Genomic DNA, 27,396 nt, shown 5'->3' with positions numbered 1-27,396 from the left:
AGAGCACTTAATCTAGCTAACATTCATCTCTCTCCCTACTGAACTCCGTTTTCCTGTGGCTTTGATTATCTGGAGCACCACCTCCACCCCAAGGATGGTGTTCTTCATTATTAGTCGCACGCTCAGTTGTGTCTGACTCTTTGCGGCCCCGTGGACTGTAGCCCACCAGGCTCCTGTGTCCATTGAATCCTCTAAGCAAGGATACTGGAGTGGGTGGCCATTCCCTTCTCCAAGGGATCTTCCTGACCCCAAGGATCGAACCTGCGTCTCTTGCGTCTCCTGCAGTGACAGGCGGATTCTTTTACCACAAGTGCCATGGAAGCTCATTAGTATTTACTCATCTATTGTTTTTCTATTTAATATTTTATTCTTTCATTGTGATAAACATACATTACATAAAGTGTACCATTTTAGCCATTTTTAAGTGTACAGCTCTGTGGCATTAAGTACATTCATACTGTTGAACAGCCATCACCACTGTCTGTCTCTGATGACAGCCTGTCCCCATTAAACACTAACTCTCCACCCCCTTCTCCTCTCCCAGTCCCTGGCACCCACCATCCTGTTTTCTGTCTCTGTGAATCTGAGTCCTGAGTATAGGTAGAACCACGCGACATCTGTCCTTTTGTGACTGGCTGATTTCACTGAGTGCAGTGACCTCGAGGTTCATCATGGCAGTTATCAGAATTTTCTTCCTCTTTAAGACTGAATACCATCCCACTGTGTGTACAGAACACACTTTGCTTATCTGTCCACCCACCAGTGGACGGATCCAGTTGCATCTGCTTTTGGGCCACTTGGTTAAGGACCACTGTGTACTGTGAGGGGGCGGGCTGTGGATGGCAACATTGAGTTGGCTTCTGTTAAGACGTTTTGCGCTGGCATTGTGCTGTTCCTCATGTTAAAACTGGCGTTCGGACTTTATGAAACTGGCCAGCCGTGTAAGGTTGATCTTGTTCCTGTCTGCCTGGGGAGGGATGTGGGCACTGTGTCATTACACCATGCACTTTTCTCCACTGGTTGTTCCGATCAGTGTGTGCCCAGCTCCCACATACCCACCCTCCACGGGGAGCCTGAGTCTGGCCAGGGCTGGCGTGAACTTTGCTTTACTCCCAGGCTGTCGGCTGCACCAGTCTGTGGTCTTTGGCCAGAGAGCTCCGTGGCTCCTGAGAAAGGAAGGTGCTGGTTGGAGTTGACGCTTGCCTCCTAGGGCCCACAGCTCCCAGGATGTGGATGTTGTTACCTGCAGAGATGCGAGTGGCACACTTCTAGCTGCCCAGCAGGGCTGGACCAGAGGCTGCTGGGTGTGGGGGATGGGACGGTGGGGGCTTCCTCTCCAGCTGGGTCCTAGAGGCTGGGCCTGGGAAAGGAGGCTTTCTTTTGCCTGCAAGCCGCCTCTTCCCCCCCGAGGTGACTTGTGGTTTTATTAACTCCTGAAAAGAGGCAGATAAGCAGGGTCTGCGATGAGCTGTGGTCAGAGCATCATTAGAAGGTGATGCCCTTCTCAGGAGAAGGGGCTTTTCATCCAGATTGTTGGTGGCAGCAGCCCAGGAGCTTGGGAAGCCCCTTTGCACCAGGTCAAGTCACTGGAGCACCCAGGGGGACCAGATCCACCAGGGAGTCAGGCTCTGACCTGGGAGAGAGATGAGGGGTACTCTTCCTCCGGCATCAGTTCATGAAGTGAGGTCCCCCCATGAAGGGATTCTCTGTCGGTGACTCTGAGAGCCAGGCTCATCCCTGAGATGCAGCGGATGGCACAAAGTCAGGCAGAGCTCCCGGGAGAAGCTTGGGGTGGAGACCCAGAGGGATAACAGCCTCCGAGAGGGGCCCGCACTGCCCCTGGGCCCCCAGGATACTGAGGGGCGGCCCTGTCCCCTCACCTGCCCTTGAACCCTCCCAGCCTCTGTCCCTCAGGGAAGAGACTGAGAGGTGGACCTCCAAGCTGGACACCTATTGTCCCGGCACCCTAAATTTTTGTTGTTGTTCAGTTGCTCAGTTGTGTCCGACTCTTTGCAATCCCATGGACTGCAGCACGCCAGGCTCCTCTGTCCATCACTATCTCCCGGAGCTTGCTCAAACTCATGTCCATTGAGTTGGTGATGCCATCCAACCATCTCATCCTCTGCCACCCCTTTCTTTTGCCTTCGATCTTTCCCAGCATCAGGGTCTTTTCCAGTGAGTCAACTCTTCACATCAGGCAGCCAGAGTATTAGAGCTTCAGCCTCAGCATCAATCCCCGAGTACTTTAAAAGACAGTAAGACTTGAGAGTATTAATCCAAAAGCCTGGGTCTACAGAAATAAGAAAGGAGGAGATGCCTTGAACCACGGGCCTGCAATCCTGGCTGACCACTTGGCCGCCTGGCGGTCCCCCTCTCTGCGAGCAGGCCCGGGCTGGCCAGCCAGGGTGGGCTGGCTACAATCTGGGTCCCATGCCATCACCAGAGGCCGGGCCTGGCCCAGAGCTCATGGCGAGAACTCCCCCGGAGGCTGTTGGGGGAACCCCTTCACTCTCAGGTGGACGTGTGGGCAAGAGCTGGTTGGAAAGGAAAGGTTCTGAACGGGGTTGAGATTTTGACGCTCGCTGTGGACCGGGACAGAGGCCTCTGCTCTCCTCGCTGCGTCTCCAGCGGATGCTCGTTTCTTTACCATCTTACAGCCCTTCGTTCTGACCTCTCCGGGCCAAAGCCAGAACCCAGACAGGCAGCCGCACGACCTCAGCATCGACGTCTACAGCCGGACGCTGTTCTGGACGTGCGAGGCCACCAACACCATCAACGTCCACCGGCTCAACGGGGACGCCATGGGCGTGGTGCTGCGGGGGGACCGCGACAAGCCAAGGGCCATCGTCGTCAACGCCGAGCGCGGGTGCGGGGGCGCCGCGGGGTGGGGTGCTGTACCTGCTGGGGTGCGCCGGGCGCCCATCCCGTGAATGCTGGCCTCTCGGGCCGGGAGGGATTTTCTACCCCCAACATGCCCATCCATCAGGAGCTCCCCAGGGTCCCTGCCACCACAGCCAGGGGTCGGTGGGGCGAGGAAACACCAGCTCATTCCCAGTCGTGGGGAGAGGGCGGAGACACCCAGGGGCGGCCTAGATTGAAAGCTTGTGCAGGGGTGGGGGCTTTGCTGAGAGACACAGGCAGGATGTGAGCTCTAGTTCGTAGCTGTCGGACCATCCCATCAAATTTGAACCCTGTACAGCCATCCTATCCATAGCATCCCAGGTAGTGGCAAGTTACTCACTTGCATAGGTCCCACCACGGGGAGGTCACTACCTGACCTGGAGCTTCTTCCTTCCATGAAGCTCCCTGACACTCGCACTGTCAGCCCTCAGGTTCTCTGGTAGACTGAGACATGCGGACAGATGTGGAGGGTCCCGGAGGAAGGGACCAGGGCAGGGGGCGCCCAAAGCCCCATGACTTGAGGTTAGGAATGTTTGGAGGTGGGAGGCAGAAGCATGGTGGTCACCCCAGATACCTGCAGGGCTGGCCATCCAGAGCCAGCATCAGACCTGTCCAGGCACTCTGTGCTGGAGCTCCTACCCAGAGGCTGTCATGCAGACCCAAGTTCAAATCCCGATGCCATCACTTACTGCCTGTGTGATGTGACCTCCCAGGGACTCAGTTTCCTGGTGAAGAGAGTGGGGAGTACCAGCTGTGCAGCACTCGGGGGCTCAGTTATTGCTGGTGGTTCTTCAGGAACCAGTGGAGGGGCCACCACAAGTGACCACAAACTGGGGGCTTCAAACACGGAGGCCTGTTCTCCTGCGGTTCCAGGGGCCAGAGTCAAGGGCAGGGAGGCCGTGCTCCCACCAGAGTCTGTAGGGGAGGCTACTTCCGGCCTCTCAGCTTCAGGGGCCCTGGGTGCTCCTAGGCTTGCGACCACGTCCCTCTGCTCTGCCCCCATCATCACGTGGACTTCTCTCTGTGTCCTGTGGCCTCTTCTCTCTCTCTTAAGGCCACTCTCACTGGTTGAGGGCCCTTGCACAGCATGTGGGATCTTAGTTCCCTGACCAGGGATTGAACCTGTGCCCTCCTTGCAGTGGAAGCTCGGAGCCTTAACCAACTGGGACCGCCAGGGAAGTCCCAAGGGTGGCCTCATCTTGATCCTTAATTACATCTGCCAACACCTTGTTTCCCAGTGAGGTCACATTACGAGGTTTCAGGTAGCCATGAGGTCTTAGGAGACATTCTCCAGCCCCTCCAGGGTGTGACCTTTCGGCTCCTCGAGGGGGCCACCCCCTCGAGGCTGGGGTCATGTGACGGCTCACCTGCTGGATGTCGCAGGGTCGGGGCCGGTCTCTCCTGGGCTTTGCCGAGGACGGGGCAGGACACAGCAGGTCCTCACTGCCGCCCTCTGCAGGTACCTGTACTTCACCAACATGCAGGACCGCGCCGCCAAGATTGAGCGCGCAGCCCTGGATGGCACGGAGCGCGAGGTCCTCTTCACCACAGGTCTCATCCGCCCCGTGGCCCTCGTGGTGGACAACACGCTGGGCAAGCTCTTCTGGGTGGACGCGGACCTGAAGCGCATCGAGAGCTGTGACCTGTCAGGTACGCGCCCTAGGGCCTCCCCTGGGGATTGGTCCCTCGGCAGCCACCCTGTCTGACCCTCCGGGGACACCTGCCTTCCTGGTCATCGGTCATACGCCACAGTCTGTTGGGGGGCCTGCTGTGAAGAGGCACATAGAGTCTCCCAGCCGCATTCCAGGATGTGGGACCCGAATGGTTCCTGACTGGTAGAGTCCAGTGAGGCTCAGAGAGGGTGAGCCAGCTGCCCGGGGCCCCCAGCGTGGGGTGAAGCAGGAATCCTGTGCCCTTTGCCTCCAGCGCCCGCACTTAGAGCTGCTTGGCCATGGCTGCCTTAGTCTGGAGGCTCCTGGGCTGGAGAGGAGCAAGAATGAGAGCTGGGAAGGGCTTTTCTGCCAGAAGTTGGGGTGGGCTGGGGGAAGGGGGGAGGCACCATGCTTTCAGGGGATCAGCAACTTGGGTCCATGGCTGTGGTCACAGGGCCAGCCCAGGGGGAAGCAGGGCTGTCTGAGAGGAGGTCTCAGATCTGCCTCCTTCCAGAGAGCGTGTCCAGTCTGAGCCCAGTGTCCCCCAGGCTGAGCTCTCGGGGTCAGCCGCCACTCAGGGGGCGCTTATCCCTCTCGCAGGGGCCAACCGCCTGACCCTGGAGGATGCCAATATCGTGCAGCCCGTGGGCCTGACCGTGCTGGGCAAGCACCTCTACTGGATTGACCGCCAGCAGCAGATGATCGAGCGTGTGGACAAGACCACAGGAGACGCACGGACACGAGTCCAGGGCCGTGTCGCACACCTGACCGGCATTCATGCTGTGGAGGACATCAGCCTGGAGGAGTTCTGTACGTGGGAGGCGGGCAGTGGGGGTGTGCGGGGGCCACCGAGGGGAGGGAGTGCCTCTGCACAGAGCAAGCAACCCCTGGACTGGCCCCCTTGGAGAAAGGGAGGAGGGTGGACCAACGCGAGAGTAGGGCTGAGGCCGCTTTCTTTCTGGCTGTTGGCTGGGTCCAGTCTCGGTGTCCAGAGGCCACCCTCAGGGCCTCACCCTGTCCCCTTCTCCATTAGCAACAGATCGGACCACTCTGACCTCCATTTCTAGCTCTTGAACCCACTCTGCTTTCCAGGTGCCTGCGATGAGATTTGTTTGGCCCAGCTTTAGATGAATCACCCTTTAGATTGACTCCAAATCAACTGATTAGTAACCTTAATTTTACCTGTACGTCCCGCTGCCAAGAAAGGTGATAAAACCATGGGCATGATAGCTCATCACGTCCTCCCCAGCTGGGCAGTATGGTGGGGAATTTGGGGGTCACTTTAGGATTCTGCCTACCACAGCCTGGCTGTGTCCAGGGGCCTGAGAGAGGGATGTCTGTAATCAGGACCTCTGGTTCCTCCACCCGGTCCTTGGCTATATGTGGATATGGAGGGGTGTGTGTGTGTGTGTGTCTAAGTGTCTACCTGTCTCTGTCTTCTTGCTTTTCTCTCTTTATTCAGTGAGTACACCTGGGCTGCCAGCTGAGTGAGCAGGGCCGTTGTGAGTGAGCACTGTCCTTGTCCTGTGATGCCCACTGTCTGGCTGCCTTCAAGGCCCTGGGGCTGCCCAACCTCACCCCAGCCCATCCCTGTCAGCCTCTTGCCTTGGCCACACTGCATTTTGACTGTTTTGCACCCCAGCCCTGTTTTCAGTATATTATTACAGTATATGTTACTTCACAATAATTTATAATTTCAAATGAAATTATATTTTACAGCTGAAAAAAGAAGAACTCAGTAAGGGTATTACTTCCCCTGTCACCCAGCCAATAAACACACGGGGGCTTGAGTTTGCAACCAGAGCCCACACTTCAGCCACTGGGATTTTTTCTGTTGCATTTGCTGCTCAGAATCAGGGACATGACCTCCAAATCGGTCACTTCTTTGTTGACTGCTATGTGGTAGTTTCTGTGCTAATCAGCTGGGTCCCAGATAAGTAAAGTCACCAGGAACCTCGCTTCTAGATAACCAAGGCACCCCATACCTGTGGGTTAGCATGCTGTGTTCATCTGGCCCCTTAGACCATGCTCAGCCAAGTCATGGATTCCTGGGTGTCACTGGCAAATGGTCAGAACGGCGAATGCCAAGCCCACAAAGGTCAAGACCCACTGCCTGATGGTGTTGGCGGAAAGCCAGGTGCACTGACCGGCAGCTCCTTGCAACTGGGGCCGGGAGGGCCAGGAAATATTCAGTGAACAGGTTTGAGGTTGGAAACTGAGGGCGTGTCTGTGAGCACCAATGTGCAGGGTCTGGGGTGACATGGAGAGGCTCCTCGTTTTGGTTGAGCGCGGGAAGTCCTTCGGAGGGCTCTGCCGTGTTGATCTGGGACATGGGCCACCCATCTTGCTTCCACACACAATCCCACAGCTAACCTCTAAACCAGGGGTGGCACTCTGCAGCCTATGGGTCCATGTCGTCCTGGCTGCCTTTGCCCTGCATCTGGCTGACTGGGAGTCATGACCAGTGGCCTGGCCTGTGAAGCCAAAATTATTTACTTTCTCATTTTTTATGGAAAAAATTGGCTGACCCTGCTCTCAACCATGACGGAGAGACCATTTTAAAAACACCTAATCCTTGAGATTGAGGAGGAAAAAACCATGATCTGTCTTCGGGGGCAGGGGTGAGGAGCAGAGTGCTCTTTGCCATTTCCTCTCACCTGGGGGAGGTCAGCCACCCTTCCAGAGACTGGGCACAGGAGGTTAATGGAATTGAAATATTCAAGGTTCCCGGGGTTCACCACCTTTACTACGTTAATTTCCACGTGTGTTAGTTTACTGCAGCTGCTGTGACAAGTGACCACAAACTGGGTGACTTAGAGCAACAGAAATGTATTCTCTCACAGTTCTGGAGGCCAGGAGTTCAACATCAAGGTGCCTGCAAGGCTGTGCTCTCTCTGGAGGCTGGGAATGAGGGGGCTGAGGGGATGGGGACCAGGGGGATGATGAAGACGGTTCATGGCTACGGGTGTTCTTGTGGCTGCATAATTGCAGCCTCTGCCTCTGCCATCACATGGTTTTCTCCCGTCTTCACCTCTTGTGTGCTTGTATGCTAAGTCAGTTCAGTTGTGTCTGACTCTTTGTGACCCCATAGACTGTAGCCCGCCAGGCTCCTCTGTCCATGGGACTCTCCAGGCAAGAATACTGGAGTAGTTGCCATGCCTTTCTCCAGGGGATCTTCCCGACCCAGGGATTGAACCTGCATCTCTTATGTCTCCTGCATTGGCAGGCAGGTTTTTGCCGCTAGCACCACCTGGGAAGCCCTTACCTCTTTTGTGGTCTCTTATAAGGACGTTTTTTAGTAGATTTAATGCCCACCCAGATAATTCAGAATCAGACCCCGTCTCAAGATCTTTAAGGTGATCACATCATTTGCAGAGACCCTTTTCCCCAGTAAGGTCACATTCTCAGATTCCAGGCATTAGGATGTGGACATATTTTTTGGGGGGCCCACCACTAGCCCACTACACCATGAGAGACAGACACATAGGCGGGCAGTGTAGCATGATGGGCACGGTGGGAGCTGGTGCAGAAGGCTGGGGTGTGATGTTGGGAAAGTTCTACAAATGCTTTTGGCCTCCACTTCCTCATTGGCAAAATGCAGCATCCATGGAAACAGACTCGCCTGGCTGCCGTAGGAATGAAGTGAGAGGGTTGGCTGCGCTCCTGTAGGAGTGCCAGTTATTGTGAGGTCTTGCCTGGCCCTCACACCTTCCCTCCTCTAGGCTGATGTCCTGAGATTGGAGGCAGAGTCCAACCGCCTCCTTCTTTTCTCTCCACAGCAGCCCACCCTTGTGCCCGCGACAATGGAGGCTGTTCTCACATCTGCATCGCCAAGGGTGATGGGACGCCACGATGCTCATGCCCAGTCCACCTCGTGCTCCTGCAGAACCTGCTGACTTGTGGTGGTAGGTGTGACCTTGGTACTTTCTGTTGGGACACTGAACAGGGGCCTTGTTCTCTGCCTGCCAGGTTGTTGCCTGGCATTTTTTAAAATCCATGGTCCCTATTGCATCCAGTGTTCAAAGCAGACTGTCTTGTTATTTGTCCTCTTTTCTAACATGCATTTCAAGGCTTTGAATTTCCCTCTAAGCACTGCTTTAGCTGCATCCCACAAATTTTGATGTTGGATGGCATCACCAACTCGATGGACATGGGTTTGAGCAAGCTCCAGGAATTGGTGATGGACAGGGAAGCCTGGCTTGCTGCAGTCCATGGGGTCACAAAGAGTGGAACATGACTGAGCAACTGAACTGAACAAATTTTGATAAACTGTATTTTCATTTTCAGTTAGTTCAAATATTTTTTTTATTGTTCTCAATAATTCTTTGGCCCTTGTGTTATTTAGAAGTGTGTTGTGTAATTTCCAAATAGTTGGAAATTTTCTAGCTATTTTTCTGTTATTGATTTCTAGTTTAATGCCATTGTGGTCTAAGCATACACATATGATTTCTATCCTTTTAACTTTGTTCAGATATGTTTTCTTCCCCAGCATGTGACCTATCCTTGGTGAATACTCCTATGAGCTTGAGAAGCTATGTCATCTACTATTGTTGGGTGGAGTGTTTCTATAAATGTCGGTTAGATCCAGTTGAGGGACAGTGTTGTTTAGATTGTCTGTATCCTTCCTGACTGCTTGTGCTGTCAGTTACTGATGGAGGCATTGAAATCCCCAATAATGGATTTGTCTAATTTTTTCAGTAGTTCTGTCTTTTCCCCTCCTTCTTCCCTTGACTCTGTTCTTTCCAAAGACTGCACAGGGAGTGGTTGAGAATGTAAGCTTTAGGGTCAGCCAGACCTGGGTTCAAATACCAGCTTTGCCACTTCCCAGCTGAGTGACCCTGGGCTGCTCACTTACCTCTTATCCTCCACTTCCTTTTCTGTGAAATAGAAAAACTGAGAGCATGTATCTGATGGGTTGTTATTAGTAACCGAGTGCTTTGCATGGTCCCTGACACATGGCACCCAGGAATGCCAGCTGCTACTAGTCGTGAGGACGGCGGTAGTAATAGAAAGGCTCAACTGTCATTGTCACCGTGATGAAACTCAGTCCCCCGGGCTTCCTCTCCCCTTCCTCCAGGTCCTCCAAGTGACCTTGGGTGTGTGGTTCCTGTGCTCCTTTCCTCTCCTGTCCTCCTCTGAGCTCCAGGGGGCCGGTCTTTGCCCTCCCTGCCCCTTCACTTTTCACCCTCACCCCCATCATCCCCACGCCTTGTCCCACACATGGCACATTTCAGGGAGCAGGACCACGGGCCTGTCTTTCTGGAGCTTTCTCCTGCCCCACCTCGTCACTGTAAACCCCGGAGACCGTGGCCAAGAAGGGGGGGGGGGCGTTTGATGACTGTCTGCCGGCGGGGACACCTCAACTCTCCTGAGCTTCCCAGGGGCCTTTCTCTGACTTCCGGCCCCAGGGCCCACATGGCTTTGTGGCCTGAGAGTGGCTTTGCAGCTCGAACAGACATCCAGACTGCCCTGGAGGAGACCGGGCCTGGGGAGAGAGCTGCACCAAGCGCTCAGCTCTCCCCCGGACCCCAGCCCTGGGGTTCCCCACGGGAGGACGCACCCCTCTGTCACCCTTCCTCAGGGCCTAAGAGGCTTGTGTTCACTGTGTCACCATCTCCATTCTTCCCTGGCCTCTTCTCTGGGGGCTCTCAGAAGGTCAGGGGCTCACGGAGGTCCCCAGGAGGTGCCATGGAGCCTCGTGCCTCATGCAGTGACCGAGACGGGCAGGGCGCGGTCCACGATGCCAGGGTGTGCTCCGCAGCGGCACTGCCGTGTGAGCCCAGCTCAGCCAGGCGCCGCGCATGCGCACATTCTCACTCTCGCACGTGCACGCGCACATGCTTGCCCCGCTCTGTTACTTCTGGGAGGATCCGGTGATCCAGGCGGGCTGCTTCTGTTTTAGGGACAAGGAAACGGAGGCCCTGGGAGGTTGAAGCTTCCTCAGGTTGCCCAGCTGCTGAGAGAAGCCTGGGTTCAACCCCACGTCCGTGCACGCGCGCGCACACACACACACACACACACACACACACCCTGGGTTCAACCCCACGTCCGTGCACGCGCGTGCACGCACACACACACACACACAGACACACACACAGACACACACACACACACACACACACACACACCCTGTCACGTCCTGGCTCTCCAGGGACATCTGCCAGGACTAGGGCCCCTTCGGGAAATCAGAGCCTGACTCACATGGACCCTCTTCCTTCTGGCTGGGCTGTGGGGGTGGGCAGGCAGTGGAAACAACAGTCAAAGGCACAGGGCCTTTGGTGGAGTTCAGGAGTGGGGCATGGGCCACTGTCCATACACAGCTTTCTGTGGCCAGCGCCCCTGTGTTCCTTGGCAGCTCACTGTGCACACATCCGTCTTTGGCTCCTTTGTCCCCGGTGTGTCCTCTGTGGCCAAACGCAGTGGGAACAGCGGGATTGTGTTCATTTTTGCTCACATCTGTTCCCCCATCTCTCATCCTCATTAGTCCAGTGTGGACCCCGCAGTTATGGGGGAGGCACTTGGGTTCCAAATGTTGAAAGGGTTAGTACATCATGAAATCAATACTTTTGTGAAATTGATGTCCTTTAAATTTTTTTTTTTTTTTTGGCCATGCTCTGTGGCTTATGCATCTTAGTTCCCCCCCAGGAATTGAACCTTGGCTACAGCAGTGAAAGGGTCCAAGTCCTAACTGCTGGATGACCAGGGAACTCCCAATATCTTTTTCCTTAATCAGGTTTTATGGATATTGATGACTGTTCTTAAACTTGAAATGGAGTTTAGGCTGATTTCCGGGCCTCCAGTTTTCTGTGATTTTCCAGCAGACATGGGAGAGATGATGACACGACCCCGAAGAAGGGGGGCAGCCCAGGGGCCAAGGGGCTCCTCCTGAGTGTCACTGCTGGCGCCCTGGCCTTCATCATGACCGTCTGTGTCCAGGCCTTCAGGACAATGCCCCTCCCTGAGTACTACTGTCCACACTTGGCCTGGGTCCTCCACCAGCCCCCACCACCATGCCTGTGGGCTCTCTGGGCACTCACAGTGTTCTGGCCCCATTGCCCCAAATGTGTAATAGGTGTGGGTGGTGACCACTGGCTTTCTGACCCTTCTACTTCCAGTGGGGGTGCAGTGGACACTCCGGTGTAACCAGGCCCTGCACACACACCCTATGCTTTGGGTCGACAGCTTCATGGCCTACTTGGGGCTGGAGGTGGGAAGACAGGACGCAGGGCAGTGGAGACGAGGTGGATACAGCATGTATGAACTGAGCGTATTCCCCGCTTTGAAAGCCGGGTGTGCTTCGCCTGGCTTTTGCCCAAAAGCCGACGCCTATGATGGTCTTTCTCTGCTCCGCAGAGCCTCCCACCTGCTCCCCCGACCAGTTCGCTTGCGCTACTGGGGAGATCGACTGCATCCCCGGGGCCTGGCGCTGTGACGGCTTCCCCGAGTGTGACGACCAGAGCGACGAGGAGGGCTGCCCAGTGTGCTCGGCCGCGCAGTTCCCCTGTGCGCGGGGCCAGTGCGTGGACCTGCGGCTCCGCTGTGATGGCGAGGCCGACTGCCAGGACCGCTCGGATGAGGCGGACTGCGACGGTGAGGCCCCGCCCCCGCCTCCCGGCCCCGCCCCCCAGCAAGGCTCCGCCGTCTGCATGGCCCCGCCCATCCCCTAGGGCACTCCCTTGCCCTCCTGGAGTTTGGGCTTTATCAGGCGGCACATGAGTAGGGTCACGGTAGAACCTTTGCCAAGACTCCTCAGCTTGGGAAGGAAAAATGTTAGCTTTAGGCCCCCTGAAGGCTCCTGCCATCTGCCCTACCAGTTTGGCATGAAGGTGGTCTATGAGAATCTATCTTGCCTTCTCTCATTCAGTCAAGAATTTTACAGAAATCCAAGACAAATGCATTAGTCAGCTGGCTTGCCATGGTTTACACCCTGGTTAGTCCCCATACCCAAAGGCAATGCTGTCCTCCACCAACGAGTCTGTGGGATAATGCTTACTTCTGGGTGATTTCTAGCATCCCACTGAACCAGGAGTTACAGAAAGATTTATCTGATCAGCCTGGGTCCACTCTGACCAGCAGGATTTTCCTTTAGACCGTGACAGTGAGACAAATGTCTGTGCTCCCTCTGAGTTTTTTCTTTTATAAATGACCTTCTCGGTTGGTTCCTGCCACATATTGTCAGCACCATGGCCCCGTGTTGACTGCTACTGAGATAGCTGTTAATAGGTCTTTCTAGCTGCTACCCCCATAGCCACTGGGTCCTGTACTTGGATAACTCAGATTTTATCTGTTCCCCATCCACTCATGATAAGCAGCCATTCTATGGAAGATGAAGTCCTGGGGGTCATTCCCCCAAATGTTTGTATAAAGCTAGTCGTAAAGTCTTTCCAGCTCACAGACCCTTTGAGGACTTGATGGAGACTAGGCCAGGGATTAGCACACTGTGGCCGAAGGGTTAAACCAGGCCACCACCTATTTCGGTAAATTAAGGTTCGGGTGCATGCTAAGTCACCTCAGTCATGTTCGACTCTTTGGGACCCCATTAACTGTAGCCCACCAGGCTCCTCCATCCATGGGATTGTCCAGGCAAGAATACTGGAGTGGGTTGCCATGCCCTTCTCCAGGGGATCTTCCCGACCCCGGGATCGAACTCCTGTCTCTTATGTCTCCTGCGTTGCAGGCAGATTCTTTCCCATCTAAGCCACCAGGATAAGTTGGTATTCTTTTTTTTTTTTTTGAAAGTTGGTATTCTTTACCAACATAGCCACATAAGTTTTACTGGGACACAGTTAGGCTCGTTCATTTACATATTGTCTTGCCTGGAAACAGCAGAGTTGAGTAGTTACTGTAGAGACCTATCTGTCTCTTTACAGAAGAGTTTTCTGAGCCCTGCCTTACACTGTTGGCCTCAGCTTGGTCTGGTGGCCAAGATCTCGGCTGGTAGCAGGAACCCTGATTAGGAACTATTCCCCGCCTCCTCCCATTGTGAGAGTTTCTCCTGGTGAAAGGAAGCCCTGGGAGAACAGCAGGCCCTGGTGCAGGCTCTGGGTTCCACCCTCCGTTTCAGAAGCTTCCTCTCCTGCTCGGTGACCAGGAGATCTGCCCACTCGTTGCACAGACAGGGTTCCTCATCTCCAGTTTCGAGCGTGGGGTGCCTGGGCCAGGGCAGGTGGGGAGCGTAGACAGGAAGTACTGGGGGCAGGTGACCAGCGAGCCCCCAGGCAGCTCCCTTCCTCGTGGGGCCGGGGCCCTTTCCAGGTCAGCAGGGAAGCAGCGGCAGCTGCCGTAGCCGGCCTTTCTCTTCCTCTTCCCCCGAAAGCCAGTTGCTTGCGTGGCCGGCCTCTGCCTTTCCGGTTGAGCTCTGCCCCCGCTTCCTGACCCCCAGAGCTCTGCGGGCGCGTCAGCTGTCCCCTGCCCCGCCTAGTTAGGAGCCTGGCTCCTGTGGGCCGTCCACTGGTTGACTCTCACCTCCCCATCACCTGGGAGAGAGCCTGGGCTCAGGGGCTGTGGGAGATCTGGTGCTTTGCAAGCCTAACCCATGGTAGGATCCTGGTGAATAATTACCGCCCTGGGGCGCTGAGGTCTCTTCCTTGCCAGCCTGTCCCCAGTATTTCACAGGCCTTGAAAAGGGGGTTATCGAGCGGAGGGTGAAGACTGGTTTGGCCGGGACCATGCCCTGACCTGGTCCTCGAAGGGGTCCCTTTGTCTGCTCTGCATTTGGATCCCAGGCCTCTGCTGCTGGGTCTGGGGTTGCGGGGCTGGGTGCACCTCTTGGTGGTCATCTGCTTAGTGCTCCTGGCTGCATCATGCCCTCCAGCCTCTCTGAACGCAAGACCCCTCCTTGCAGCCGTCTGCCTGCCCAACCAGTTCCGCTGTGCCAGCGGCCAGTGCGTCCTCATCAAACAGCAGTGCGATTCCTTTCCGGACTGCGTCGACGGCTCTGACGAACTCATGTGCGGTGAGCTGGCTTCCTGCAGAGGGCGGGGTTGATGTGGGTCACCCTGTGCTGGGCTTCTGTTCCAGGACCTTGGGGTCCAGAGGGAGGAAATGGTGAGGACTAAAGAGGCTGGGAGGTTGGGAGTATCAGGCCTTGGTGGGGGAGTCAGGGAGGCCTTCCTGGAGGTGGAGGCAGCTGTGAGGAGGGAGAGACAGAGCTAAGGGGCATTTTAACTGAGACAGAGGCACAGAAGCAGACCCCCTTTGGAGAAGACAGAGGTGGGTGGGGCTGACTGTGGTGGGCTGGGCCTGAGTGGCAGGCAGAGGCAGCATTGTTTCTGCCCAGAGACCTCACTCAGCAGCGTCTGCCAGACAAGATCACCTGATGGAATAGGGGCTGGGTCCCTTCCCTGGCAGCCTGCTGTCTGGCTGAGGAGGAGCCGTGTGTGATCATGCGCAGAAACACACGTGCACATGCACACACGCACACATTCGTACACACACGTGCTGCATGCCCCTTGAATGACATGGTCTGTACAGTCAGGAGTACAGAGGCCAGAGGATGGGAAATAAGGGCAGTCAGAGAAGACTTCCTGGAGGCAGTGGCTCTTGAAAGGCTGTCGGATTCAGACAGGAAGGGAACTGGATTCCCAGGAAGTGGGGGTGACCCCGTCCATACATCTGGGGATGTGGCCCCTTCATTCACAGCAGAAGGACCAGGGTTGAGAGCTCTGACTACAGGATAGAGATGACTTATGAACAGGAGAGAAAGAGGGGCCCCCAGGGGACTCACCGAGCACTTTCGTACCATCCCATCCACCCAGGTCAGGCCCCTCAGCTACCACCTCAGGGGTGAAGTCTGGGGTCAGAGGGCAGCAGTGGGGGTCTGAGCCCTGCTCCTCTGGTGGGCAGGTGTCCACGCTGACCGTGTCTGTCTTCAGCCTCCCATGTGACTGTGGCCCCAGTCGTTGGGGTGATTTTTATCCATAGTCAGGCCTCCTCGCTGGAACCAGCAACTTTCCTCCCTTCCTTTGGGGAGTTTGGCCAGCTGGAGGGAACAGAGTTGATTGTCCCTAGAACCGTTGTGCTGACCTAATGGGGAAGTGAGTGTTCTTTGGACAAGGTTGAGTCTAGAGCCCAGACCGGGAAGCTCCGGGTCAGGGGCGTGAATAGGAGGCTGCTTTGGAGGAGTCACTGGTGAGGGACTGGGGGCGGTGGGAGAGCTCAGTGCAGCTGAGGAGGGGCAGGAGGCTGCTGTGGGCAGGCTGGAGGGGGCAAGCCCTTCAGGGGTGCTGCCCTCGCCCCCCCAGCAGCTGCATCAGTGGGTGCTGGGCTGGGGCGGGTACGAGCCCTCCAGGGCACACAGCGCCTGCCCCCCACAGGAGACCCACTCTGTTTGGGTTGACATCCACCGTCTCTCCCTGCCCGGCCTCTGGCAGAAATCACCAAGCTGCCCTCGGACGACGGTCCAGCCCACAGCAGCGCCATCGGGCCGGTCATCGGCATCATCCTGTCGCTGTTCATCATGGGGGGAGTCTACTTCGTGTGCCAGCGCGTGGTGTGCCAGCGCTACGCTGGCGCCAACGGGCCCTTCCCGCACGAGTACGTCAGCGGGACCCCCCATGTGCCCCTCAACTTCATCGCCCCCGGCGGCTCCCAGCACGGTCCCTTCACAGGTGAGGAGCCTGAGCCCCGCGAGGGCCCTGGAGGAGGTGGGGAGGGCGCTCAGGGCGGGCTGCAGGGCGAGGGGGTCAGAAATGCTCTTTGGACTTGACCTGAGCTCGTCTGAGTCACCCACTGGGGACACCCGTCACGTGGGGCCTCCTTTCCTGAACCTGGGTCTCCTGGGAAGAGGGGCTGGAGAAAGCGCGCCGTGTCCGTGGGGCGCCCTGGCCCCTGACCAGGCCTTGGCCCCCCTCCCACAGGCATTTCATGTGGCAAGTCCATGATGAGCTCCGTGAGCCTGATGGGCGGTCGGGCCGGGGTGCCCCTCTACGACCGGAACCACGTCACTGGGGCTTCATCCAGCAGCTCTTCCAGCACCAAGGCTACACTATACCCGCCGGTGAGTGGGAGCAGGAGGAGCCTGGCTGGCTCGGGGTTCCCCACCCCCAACTCATGACATCAGGATTTCTAGAATTACTAGCCAGCCGTTCTATCACTCAGGATGGTGGATGCATTCCCTCACCTCCCCGTCCTGACCTGTAGTTTTTTTCTTCTCTTCTTTTATTGGAGTGGAATTGCTTTACAGTGTTGTACAACGAAGTGAATCATCTGTGTTTGTACATATATTCCCTCCTTCTTGGACCTCCCTCCCACCCCTTGGGTCTCCTGTTTAGAAAAGAGCACTCCGTGTTCCTTGTGGATAATCCGGAAGTCACATGAAGTCTAAAAAGTGGAAGTCACACCCATAATCCCACCTCCCAGGGTTGCTATCCGGCATCTTCGTGTCCGGGTACAGTCTTTATTCCGAGGGCCTCCCCCATCAGCAGGGCCTGTCTGGATGGACATGAGCTTCCCTTCAGTGTCCCCACCAGAAACACCCTATTTTCCCCACTAAGGCCTTGCTGGTTCCCAGAAAGTAGCTGGATTGTTTTCTAAGGACAGGCACTCACACAGTGACTTTTGTGCTGACTTTTGCTCCCTGGAGCTTCCGGCAGCCCAAGTGGGATGTGGGCTGGCCCTAGGCCACACCCTGGAAGGAAATGATTGTAGAGGGTGCCACTCTGAAGCCCTTGGTGTCCAGGTCCCGCTGTAGGATCCCCAGGGGGATCTTCTCCTCCATGCTGGCTGGGAAAGCCCCCCATTGCCAGGAGCATGGCCCAGGATAACTGGGTCAACTTGATGCATGGACGTGAATCTGGGGGTACGTGTCAGGTTCTGACTTTACCTGGTTCTGTGCTTCTTAATTCTTCAAAACCTGACTTCCTGTGATGGAATGCTCTTCTGAGGTGAAGATGGCCCCTTGAAATTTCTCTGGGGGGTCCCAGCGAGCACCACCCACTACAACTGGGCCTGCCCGCCCTTCTGAGTGTCCCCCATATCCAAGGTGTTGCCCTTCCTTATCGCACCTTATCCTGGCAGGGTCTAGGAAGGAGGCAGCAGTGGGGATTATTATCTCAGGTCTGCAGGATTCGGTCCAAGTCTCCTGGAGGCTACAGGGCAGGGCTGTTTAGGGGTAGGGGAAGCAAGGAGTCAGGAGACTGGAGCTGAGGAACCTCCCCCCTCCACCACCATTCTCGTCCTTCCTGCTGTTATCGTCACCTGACCTTTGGATGTTCCATGTAGCCAGCTAGAAGCCCCAGGAACCCGTGTGAGGCTGAGCTGACTCCAGTACAGGCCACTGCCCCCCCCCGCCCCCCCGCCGCGACATGGACATCAGGATGCTTGCAGCCTCTGGGGGAGCTGGGAGCTGGGGGGATTGTACTTGGCAACAAGAGACGACACTGACCACCAGCAGTTTTTTACAATGGCTTTATTGAGATATAATTCACATACCATACAATCCACCCCCTTAAAGTGTACAATTCCGTGGTTTTTAGTATATTCACAGAATTGTGCAGTCATCACCATGGTTAAATTTAGAACATTTCATCATCCCCAAAAGAAACCCCTCGTGGAGCCAGCTGTTTAAAAAGTAACTATGTTGCTTTGAATCAGTGATATACGTTCATGGTACAGAATTCAAAGGGCACAGTGAAAAGAAGGCCAAGCCTTTACCGTGACCAGGAACTCATCCCTCCCCAAAGGCACAGCCTGTGCGGAGTTCATTGTGCGTCCTCCCAGAGGAAATCTGTGCAAAGGCGAGCAGACGAGGGTTAGACTTTATCTTCCCAGCAAAGAGAGTAATTTTTTTCTTTAATTTTGGAGATACTTGTAGGTTTATCTGTGGTTGTAAAATAAAATACAGAGCTGTCACATCTCCCTTTCACCAGTTTGCCCCATTGGTAACATCTTATGTAACTATGGTTGTCATAGCACATGCGTCATGCTGTAACAAAAATACCATAGACTGGGCAGCTTAAACTACACACATTTATTTCTCACACTTCTAGCGGCTGGGACATTAAAGATCAAGGTTCTGGTTTCTCACTGTTGAAAGCCCGATTCTTAGTTCATAGTGACTGTCTTGTCCCTATGTGGTGGAAGGCACAGAGGAGCTCTCTGAGGTCTTCTTTTTTTTTTAATTTTTTTGGCCGTGCCTTGTGGATCTTAGTTCCTTGACCAGGGATCGAACCTGCAGCCTCCTGCAGTGGAAGCATGGAGTCTCAACTACTGGGCCACCAGGGAAGCCCCCAGGGTCTCTTTCTTAAGGACAGTTATTCTATCCCTGAGGGCTCTACCCTTGTGACTTAAGCACCTCCAGAAGGTCCTACTCTTAAACCATCGTGTTGGAGATTAGGTTTCAGTATATGAATTTGGGGGAGACCCAGACATTAAGTCTACAACAGTAATACAATATCATAACCAGTGCATTGATATAATTCCCTTTGACTTTATTTAGAGTTCACCAATTTTACATATGCATTTTTTAAAGACAGCTTTTTAAAAATCTATTTTTATTTGCTTGTTTATTTGTCTGCTCTGGGTCTTAGTTATGACACATAGGGTCTTTAGTCACAGTATGCGAACCTTTAGTTGCAGCACGTGTATCTAGTTCCCTGATTAGGGATCGAACCCGGGCCCCCTGCATTGGGAGCGCGGGGTCTTTGCCACTGGACCACCAGGGAGGTCCCAAAGACAACTTTTTATTTTTAGAGCAATTTTAGATCCACAGTAAAATTGGGAGGGAAGTAGGGAGACTTCCCAAATCCCCTCTCCGCCCCCATGATCAACCTCCCACACCAGAGTGGAACACTGGTTACAGTCCATGAACCTGCACCCAGAGGCTACAGTTTATATCTGAGTTCACTCTTGGTGGTTTGGATTCTTGGTAGAATTCTGTGGGTTCGGACAAATGTGTAATGACATGTATCCCCCATTAGCATCTCATACAGTGTAGTTCGTATGTACTTTTTAAAACCCGCATGATAGCATCTGAAGGTAATGGTAGCTCCTCTCTCAGCCTCACTTTTTTTTTTTAATGAATTTATCTATTATAATTGGAGGCTAATTACTTTACAATATTGTGGTGGGTTTTGCCATACATTGACACGAATCAGCCATAGGTATACATGTGTCCCCTGTCCCAAACCCCCTCCTACCTCCCTCCCCATCCCATCCCTCTGGATTGTCTCAGTGCACCGACTTTGCCCTGTTTTGTGCATCGAACTTGGACTGGTGATCCATTTCACATACGGTAATATACATGTTTCAATGCTGTTCTCTCAAATCATCCCACCCTTGTCTTCTCCCACAGAGTCCAAAAGTCTGTTCTTTATACCTGTGTCTTGTTTGCTGTCTCGCATATAGGGTTGTTGTTACCATCTTTCTAAATTCCATATATATGCATTAATATACTGTATTGGTGTTTTTCCCTCTGACTGACTTCACTCTAGAAGAGGCTGCAGTTTCATCCACCTCATTAGAACTGACTCAGCCTCCCTTTTTGCTTCTGAGGCTCAGTGAAGGGCTGGCCTTTACCCAGCACTTCTGAGGAATGCCTTCTCATCACCCCGACCCCGGAAAGGGGCGCTGTCCCCACCCTATTTCGCAATGAGGAGGCCGAGGGACTGAGTGGTAACTACCCCCCCTCCCCGGGGCCATTCTGCCCGAGCTGACCACTCCCCACCCGGTCTCTGCTGCACCCTGAAGTTTGTTTTCCTTCTCGGGCAGAGCAGGCCCCCTTCTTGGTGACTAGACAGAGCCCTCTGTTGGGGTCTGGCTGGGCCACACTAGTGGGTGTCTAGTCACCCCAGGATCTTGTTACCCCAACAGCAATGCTCAAAACTCCTGCATTTTCCTCATTTAGGGGAGACGCCAGGAAGATGCCCTGTAGCTAAGGCTGAAAGTCATCTTGACTTTTCTTGCCAAGGGGGTCCTCAAAAGACGACAGGCCCTCTTTCCACCAGCAGAGGGCACCACCGGCATGACTGTCCCTCTGACTCGCCTCAGATCCAATTTAGGGTAAAAATGGTATAGTGTAATTTATATTTCTCTTATTACAAATGACGTCAAACATCTTTTTGTGTGGTTAATAACCTTTGTAGTTTTATTTTCTCAGAAAGGTGCATTTATGTCCTTTTTCTATTGGGTTGTTGGTTTTTGGTTTTTTTTTTAATCCATCTGTAAGGGCTCTTTGGGTTTCCCAGGTGGCACTAGAGGTAAGGAACTCCACTGCCAATGCAGGAGACGCAAGAGATGTGGGTTCGATCCCTGGGTCGGGAAGATCCCCTGGAGCAGGAAATGGCAAGCGGCTCCAGTATTCTTGTCTGGAAGAATTCAGTGGACGGAGGAGCCTGGTGGGTTCCAGCCCCTGAGATTGCAAAGAGTCAGACATGACTGAGTGACTGGGCTCTTTGTGTAGAGATGTAGATAGATTAAAAGAATTAGCCTGGATATGGGTTGAAAATATTTTTCCTAGCTTGTTGTCTTTTGGTTTGGTTTATGCTGTGTTTTGCCATTTATACCATGAAATTAAGTTTGGAGGGGTTTTGGTCATGCCCAGAAAGGCTTTCCCTCCTCATAAAAAAGTTTCTTTCTATGTTCTCTTAATGTTCTCAAGGTTTCATGTTTGTATTTAAAACTTGCCCTTGGAATGTAATTAGAAGGTCTGAGTGAGTCTGGAGGTACTGACTCTTTCTGCGCTGATGGCTTCCAGGCAGCTTTTACGAGTTGAGGTCCAATCAGCAGACAGAAACCATATGGTGATTTGAACAGAGAAAGTTCAATACGTTATTAGCAGGGATTGGCATTCCAGGGCGTTGGCCAGTGAGAGGTAAAGAGGACTCTTTAGAACACAGGAAAAGCAGATTATCTGGGAGGGAGTGACTGGAGAAGAGCCCCCAGCTGCCACCAGATAGAGAAGTGGCCGAGGTGCTGCACCAATAGAACTTGCTAGAGATCTGCCTACTGGGAAGACTTCCCCACAACCCTTCCTTGACCTTCCCTCCCTGGGGGAGGTAGCTCTGACAGCCTGCAGGGAGGGGGTTATGGGCAGGATCCCAGAGCTCCTTGGAGGCGGAAGTGAAGAGGAGCCAGGTCCTGTCAAGTTCAAGGGCAGATGCAGAAAAAGCTCTCCCTGCAACCTGGGGTGAGGGGCAGCAGGGGGCCAGGCCCTTTCTGCTGGTGGTGCTCCCTGCCTGGTTTCTGCTCTCCTCTTCCCCCCAGCTGTACCTTCCCAGCTTTGGGGTCAAATCCTGAGCATCCCCAGGCTGGCTGTTTGGGCTGAAGAGGACCCTTCCCCCAGAATAAGGAGAGGGGTCCATGTGGTTCCTGAAGGGTTGGGGAAGGGCCTGGGCTTTTCCTGTAGGTTATTCACCAAGTGTCAGGACTGCCTTAGGAAGCAAGTCTTCTTAATTTTTTTGTTTCTTTTTTAAATTTTTCTTTTTTTCTTGGCCTCGCTCTGAGGCATGTGGGATCTTAGTTCCCTGATTAGGGATTGAACCCAACACCTCCTACATTGGAAGCGCAGAGTCCTAACCACTGGACAACCAGGGAAGTCCCTAGCCCCATTTTAGAGATGAAGCTACTGAGGCCTCTGAAGGGGAAGTCCCTCACCAGGGAGCCTGCTGCAGCTGGGAGGTGCTACAAAGGACTCAATCCACATCTTCCCCGGGACAGGCTGTGCCCTGTCCACCACCCCAGAGACCCAGGGAGAGTCTGTCCTTCAGGGCACACGTGCAGTGATAGCCCTCTGCCTGCTGTGCCCCCTGCAGGGACAGCTAGCAGGAGGTGGAGGAGGGCAGGGAAGTGCAGATCTAACCAGTGTCTGGGCCCTTCTTGTGGGGGTCAGTCGTGTGCTGCCTGGCTCTGGAGGGCGCATGCTTGGGGGGAAGAGTTGTGTCTTTAGCACCACAGTTTGGGGGCAGTGTAGTCCCATGAGAAAGGGGCACCCTTTCCTGTTTTGTTGAGACGCTGGCCAGGCGGAAAGCTAGGCTGTAGCCCCTCCCTGGTGGGTGGAACCCCCCCTCCAGCCCCCGCCCCTGCATCCTCAGGGTTCCCCCGGGAGTGTTTGGAATAAGGAGTGAATTATAGAGATTAGACTTTTGCACCACGTATAAGGAGATGGGGAAGTAAAAGTCCCAGAGGAACCTCCCAGGCGCTCCGGGAGGTAGCGACACGCCCAGGCCTGCAGGGTACACCTCCCCGCTGGTGACCGGGGTGCAGGACCCGTCGGGGACCTGAACGCGCTGGCCTGGGGTCACCACTGGTCAGCGGGGCGGCCCGGCGGCCACCCTACTCTGCCCCTCCGCGTGCCCACCCTCAGGCCACGGCTGCCGCTTCCCGTCCCCAGACCAGGAGGGGTCGCGGGAGGAGGCAAGGCGGGCGGGGGTGGCGGGGACCGCGGGCTCCGCGGCGCGTGTGACCTCGCTTGGCCTCCCCTCAGATTTTGAACCCGCCGCCGTCCCCCGCCACGGACCCCTCCCTGTACAACGTGGACGTGTTCTACGCTTCCAACATTCCCGCCGCCGCCAGGCCGTACAGGTACGGAGCCCCCCGCGGTCCCGCGCCTGGCCCCCTTTCCCGGGAGAGACAGCGGGGAGGGGTCGGCGCAGCGCGGGGCGCGCTGAGGTCAGAAAGCACCCGGAACCCGCGGGTGGGAGCCCTGGGGGTCTTTGAAAGCCACCGGGGGTTCCCACCACGTCTGACCGGATCCCCGAGGGCCACCGGGGGGTCCCCACCGCGGCTGGCCGGGTCCCCGAGGGCCACCGGGGGTCCCCACCGCGGCTGGCCGGGTTCCCGAGGGCTTTGCGCTCAGACGGTGCTTGAATCCGGCTCGGGGACGGCGGCAGGGCCACCACCGCGCGATGCCTCCCCCGGGAAGGAGCAAACCCACATCCGCGGGAGAGCGGGCGAGGCCGGCCCTCGACGGGGCGATCCTTCCTCCTTCCTCCCGGTGCAGGCCTGCTACAGGGGACGTTGGGTCCGGCTCCGCTGGCCCGTGTCCAGGGGCGGGTCCGAGCCAGGCTGGCCGAGCTGAACCTGCTGAGCTTCAACCACCCTGTGGTCTCAACCCACAGGGCCCACCCCCGCCCCGGGCGGGCTACCTGATGGAGCACGTGGAGGCTGGGCCCCGCTAGGCTTGCCCCCTGCCTCCCGCGTAGAGAACCGGGATCTGGGCGGGGGGCTGGGGGAGGCGCCTCCGTGGTGCTGGAGCCGCGGACCCTCGGAGAGCGGCGGCGCCTGCCCTCTGGTGGCCGTTTTGGGGACTCCCGGGCCTGGAAGGGGAGCCGGCCGATTCCAGGAGGCGCAGCTCTTGATCGGGTGGTCACGACCCTGGTCAAGAACCTGCAGTGGCTCCCCAGCGCCTCAGCGTCACAGCCTGTCCCCAGAGCTGTCACGTCCACTCCAGCAGGCCAGCCCCCCTCAGCCTCCAGTCTGCTTTGCTCCCGTGTCCTCATTTCGGGCCTGCCTCCAGTACCTTTCCCCTCCGCACGGTCTGTTGGGGGTCCTGCTTGCTCCCAGGGCCCCACATGGGGTGTCCTGCTGCACCTTCCTCAGCGGCGGGCCCTTTGGAGCCGGCTCTCCCTTCCTGCCCACTGTGAGCCCCATCTTGGGCCCAGGCTACAGGGCGATGGTCACGGGGGTCATCAGGAGACATCCCCGGGATCAAGACGGGACCCTCCCAGGCCCGCTGGTCTCCACTACTTACAGTAATGATACAAAGGGGTGGTAGTCGTCGAGCACTTTCTGTTGTTGGGCACTGTTTCTAGCACGTTCCATGAAGAATCTCACTTTAATCCTCACAAGCCGCTTTTGAAATGGTCACTGTTTCATCCTTCCCATTTTGTCAAGGAGAATGGAAGCTCAGAGAGGTTGAGTAAGTTTACTCCCAAGGGGGCTCTGGGGACCTCATTCTCCATAAAGGTGACCTTGGCCCCGGGCTGCAGTCCTTGCCAGGGCTGGTACTTGGCAGCCTGCAAGGCAAGTGCAGGCGCACTCACTTTAGAGGTGGCAATGTGGAGGCTCAGAGAGGCCTGGGGATGGATGGATGTGCACGTGGGCCACTCTGAATGCAGGCTCCCTTTCCCTGCATCCTCTCCAGGCCCTACATCATCCGCGGCGTGGCGCCCCCGACCACGCCCTGCAGCACGGATGTGTGTGACAGTGACTACAGCGCCAGCCGCTGGAAGGCCAGCAAGTACTACCTGGATTTGAACTCGGACTCAGACCCCTACCCGCCTCCTCCCACACCCCACAGCCAGTACCTGTCGGCGGAGGACAGCTGCCCGCCGTCGCCCGCCACGGAGAGAAGCTACTTCCACCTCTTCCCGCCCCCGCCGTCCCCCTGCACGGACTCCTCCTGACCTTGGCCGAGCCACCCCGGCCTCTCAGCGCCCCTGTACATAGTTTTAAATATGAACAAAGAAAAAAATATATTTTATGATTTAAAAAAATAAATATAGTTGGGATTTTAAAAACAGGAGAAATGTGAACAGTGATGGGGTGGGCAGGACAGGGAAAAACTTTGTACAATGGAGAAAATATTTATAAACCTAATTTTTTAAAACATCATTGCCATTCTTTCATGCCATGTGTGTGTTGGAGCTGCGTGTCCCCGAGGAGTGAACGACCCACCCTGGACAGCTGTCGGAGTCCTGCCCTTATCCTCCTGGGCTCCTGGGTGCAGGCATCTCACCTTCAGGCTCCCCCAGGGAGGGGTGAGCCCTCTGGGAAGAGGCTTGCGGGTGGGTCAGCTTCGTGGATGCCTGACTTATGGACGACTTGATGTTATGCTCTGCGATTGCCCTCCTGAAATTCTAGATAATTTTGAAGACTGAGGCCCTGCATTTTCATTTGGCACTGGGCTCTGCAGGTTATATACCTGGGCTTTGGGCTATTCCTTGGCTTGGTCCCTCCTACTGTCTGACCTGTGTTGTGCCAGCTCAGGGGTGCTACAGCCCATCAAGACACACCCACCCCACTCGGCGGTCCAGTGCTTAGCACTCTGCGCTTTTACTGCCAAGGGCCCCAGTCCAGTCCCTGGCTGGGAAACTAAGATCCTGCAAGCTGCATGGTGTGGCCAAAAAAAAAAAAACAGAGCTGGGGGCCCTGCCATCCGTGTTGACCCAGTGGTGCTGCCAAGCCACACTTGCCCTGGGTCGGGGAGGGACACCCCAGCCCTTCTGCTCTCCCTGGCCCCCTCCACGCCCATCTCTGCAGACAGACAGCCCAGTCCTCACCGAGATGGTCCATACACACTACCTGAGGCCTGCCCTGTGCCCACCCGGGTGGTACTGGAGGAGACATGGGTGGGCCTGGTCCCTGCCCCGGGGGCCCCCAGGCTGCAAGAGTCATGGTGTGTTGTGAGCAGACTAGGCTGTTCTGGGGCCAGGTAGGAAGAACCACCTTTGCAGGGTTGGGAGGAAGGAAAATGCAACAGCCAGGAAGGGCTTGACCCTTGGGGAGGTGGATGGGAGGTCAGGGGAGAATCGGGGCAGTGCTGGTACACCCTCCACTGGAGAATCAAAGCACAAAGACTGGAAGAAGACTGCACTCCTGACCCCCAAGGCCTGGAGTGTGGGGTGAGAGCCGACGGAGGGGAGTCTGGTGGGGTGAGGATGGCGTGGCCATGAAGGCTCCAACTGTGGGCCCAGGGGTCAGAGCTGGGATAGGCCTGGCTTCTTGGGACAGATCTTTTTATTATTTCAAAAAAATTTTTGGCTCTGCTGGGTCTTTGTTGCTGCGAGGGCTTTTTTCTAGTTGCAGGGAACAGGGGCTACTCTCTAGTTGGGATGTACAGGCTCCTCATTGCAGTAGTTTCTCTTGTTGTGGAGCATGGGCTCAGTAATTGTGGCACACGGGCTTAGTTGCTCCGCAGCACATGGGATCTTCCCGGACCAGGGATCGAACCCATGTCTGCAGCATTGGCAGGTGGACTCTTTACCACTGAGCCAGCAGGGAAGCCCTGGGACAGACTTTTGAGGAGCCTCCCCTGAGCCCTGATTGCCTGGGAGTCTCCCGAGGTCATGGCTCATCAGCCTTGACAGCAGTAGACACAGGTGGGCTTGCTGGTGCCACTGCTGCTGGGACCTCTCGAGAGCAGATGCTGAGGACGGGGTGACCAGCTGTTGGTGCAGACGAACCGTGAGAGTGGGCGGCCCGTCCTGAGTGCTGATTGGGGGTGGGGTCCACACTCAAGGCCCCTTTGAAATTTATTTTTACTTACAGGAAATGGCAACCCGCTCCAGTATTCCTGCCTGGAGAATCCCATGGACAAAGGAGCCTGGGGAGCTACAGCTCATGGGGTCACAGAGTCGGGCTCAACTGAAGCGACTTAGCATGCATGCATTTATTTGCTGTGCTGGGTCTTAGCTGCAGCACATGGGATCTATTTAATCGTTCTCTGATCAGAGATTGAACCCAGGCTCCCCTTATTGGGAGTGTGGAGTCTTAGCCACTGGACCAGCGGGAAAGTCCCAAGGCTGCTTTGCAGACCACAGGGGTCGGATCTGCCTCTGCCAGAAAAGCTTCGTCTCTTATCCACTCCGTCCAGCTGCCCCGTCTGTCAAGGAAGGGTGCCGTTGCCTGCCCCCTGGGACTAGAGTAAGGCTTCCGTGAGATAAGCCTCGCCCAGCCGGGGCCTGGCAGGCGGCAGGTCCTTGGTAATGGGAGAGGTGACAGACTTGCTCAGGGTCGCAGCACTAAGGACCAGCAGGATGAGGGTGCACCCCGCTCCCAGGCCCAAGTCGGGATCTCCTGCCCATGGAGGCTCAGGGCTCCTAATACTCGGCCCCGTGCCCCGAGGTGCTCATTAAAGCACCTGTCTCCATGCAGGCAGGGCTTCCCAGGTGGCGCTAGTGGTAAA

The 27,396-nt window shown here is 55.7% G+C and overlaps 1 protein-coding gene across 5 annotated transcripts in view; it reads left to right on the top strand.

Annotated features, from left to right (window-relative positions):
* The window catches only part of LRP5 (LDL receptor related protein 5), a 119,893-nt gene extending 94,795 nt beyond the window's left edge, over positions 1-25,098 (top strand). For 3 of the 5 annotated variants that reach the window (XM_081531829.1, XM_081531826.1, XM_081531825.1), the window contains 10 exons: positions 2,658-2,866; positions 4,361-4,551; positions 5,154-5,363; positions 8,333-8,458; positions 11,907-12,143; positions 14,368-14,508; positions 15,926-16,162; positions 16,412-16,551; positions 22,975-23,072; positions 24,634-25,098. In XM_081531829.1, coding sequence (XP_081387955.1) covers positions 2,658-2,866; positions 4,361-4,551; positions 5,154-5,363; positions 8,333-8,458; positions 11,907-12,143; positions 14,368-14,508; positions 15,926-16,162; positions 16,412-16,551; positions 22,975-23,072; positions 24,634-24,895 — 1,851 coding nt within the window. In that variant the 3' untranslated portion in view covers positions 24,896-25,098. The remainder of the gene's footprint in view (positions 1-2,657; positions 2,867-4,360; positions 4,552-5,153; positions 5,364-8,332; positions 8,459-11,906; positions 12,144-14,367; positions 14,509-15,925; positions 16,163-16,411; positions 16,552-22,974; positions 23,073-24,633) is intronic. The other 2 variants (XM_081531828.1, XM_081531827.1) reach the window with 1 other exon arrangement.
* Positions 25,099-27,396: the final 2,298 nt, after the last annotated feature.

This window comes from Giraffa tippelskirchi, chromosome 10, assembly GCF_054371585.1.
Source record: "Giraffa tippelskirchi isolate mGirTip1 chromosome 10, T2T-mGirTip1v1.2.pri, whole genome shotgun sequence".
NCBI classification, from domain to species: domain Eukaryota; kingdom Metazoa; phylum Chordata; class Mammalia; order Artiodactyla; family Giraffidae; genus Giraffa; species Giraffa tippelskirchi.
This window is presented reverse-complemented; position numbering and strand designations above follow the sequence as displayed.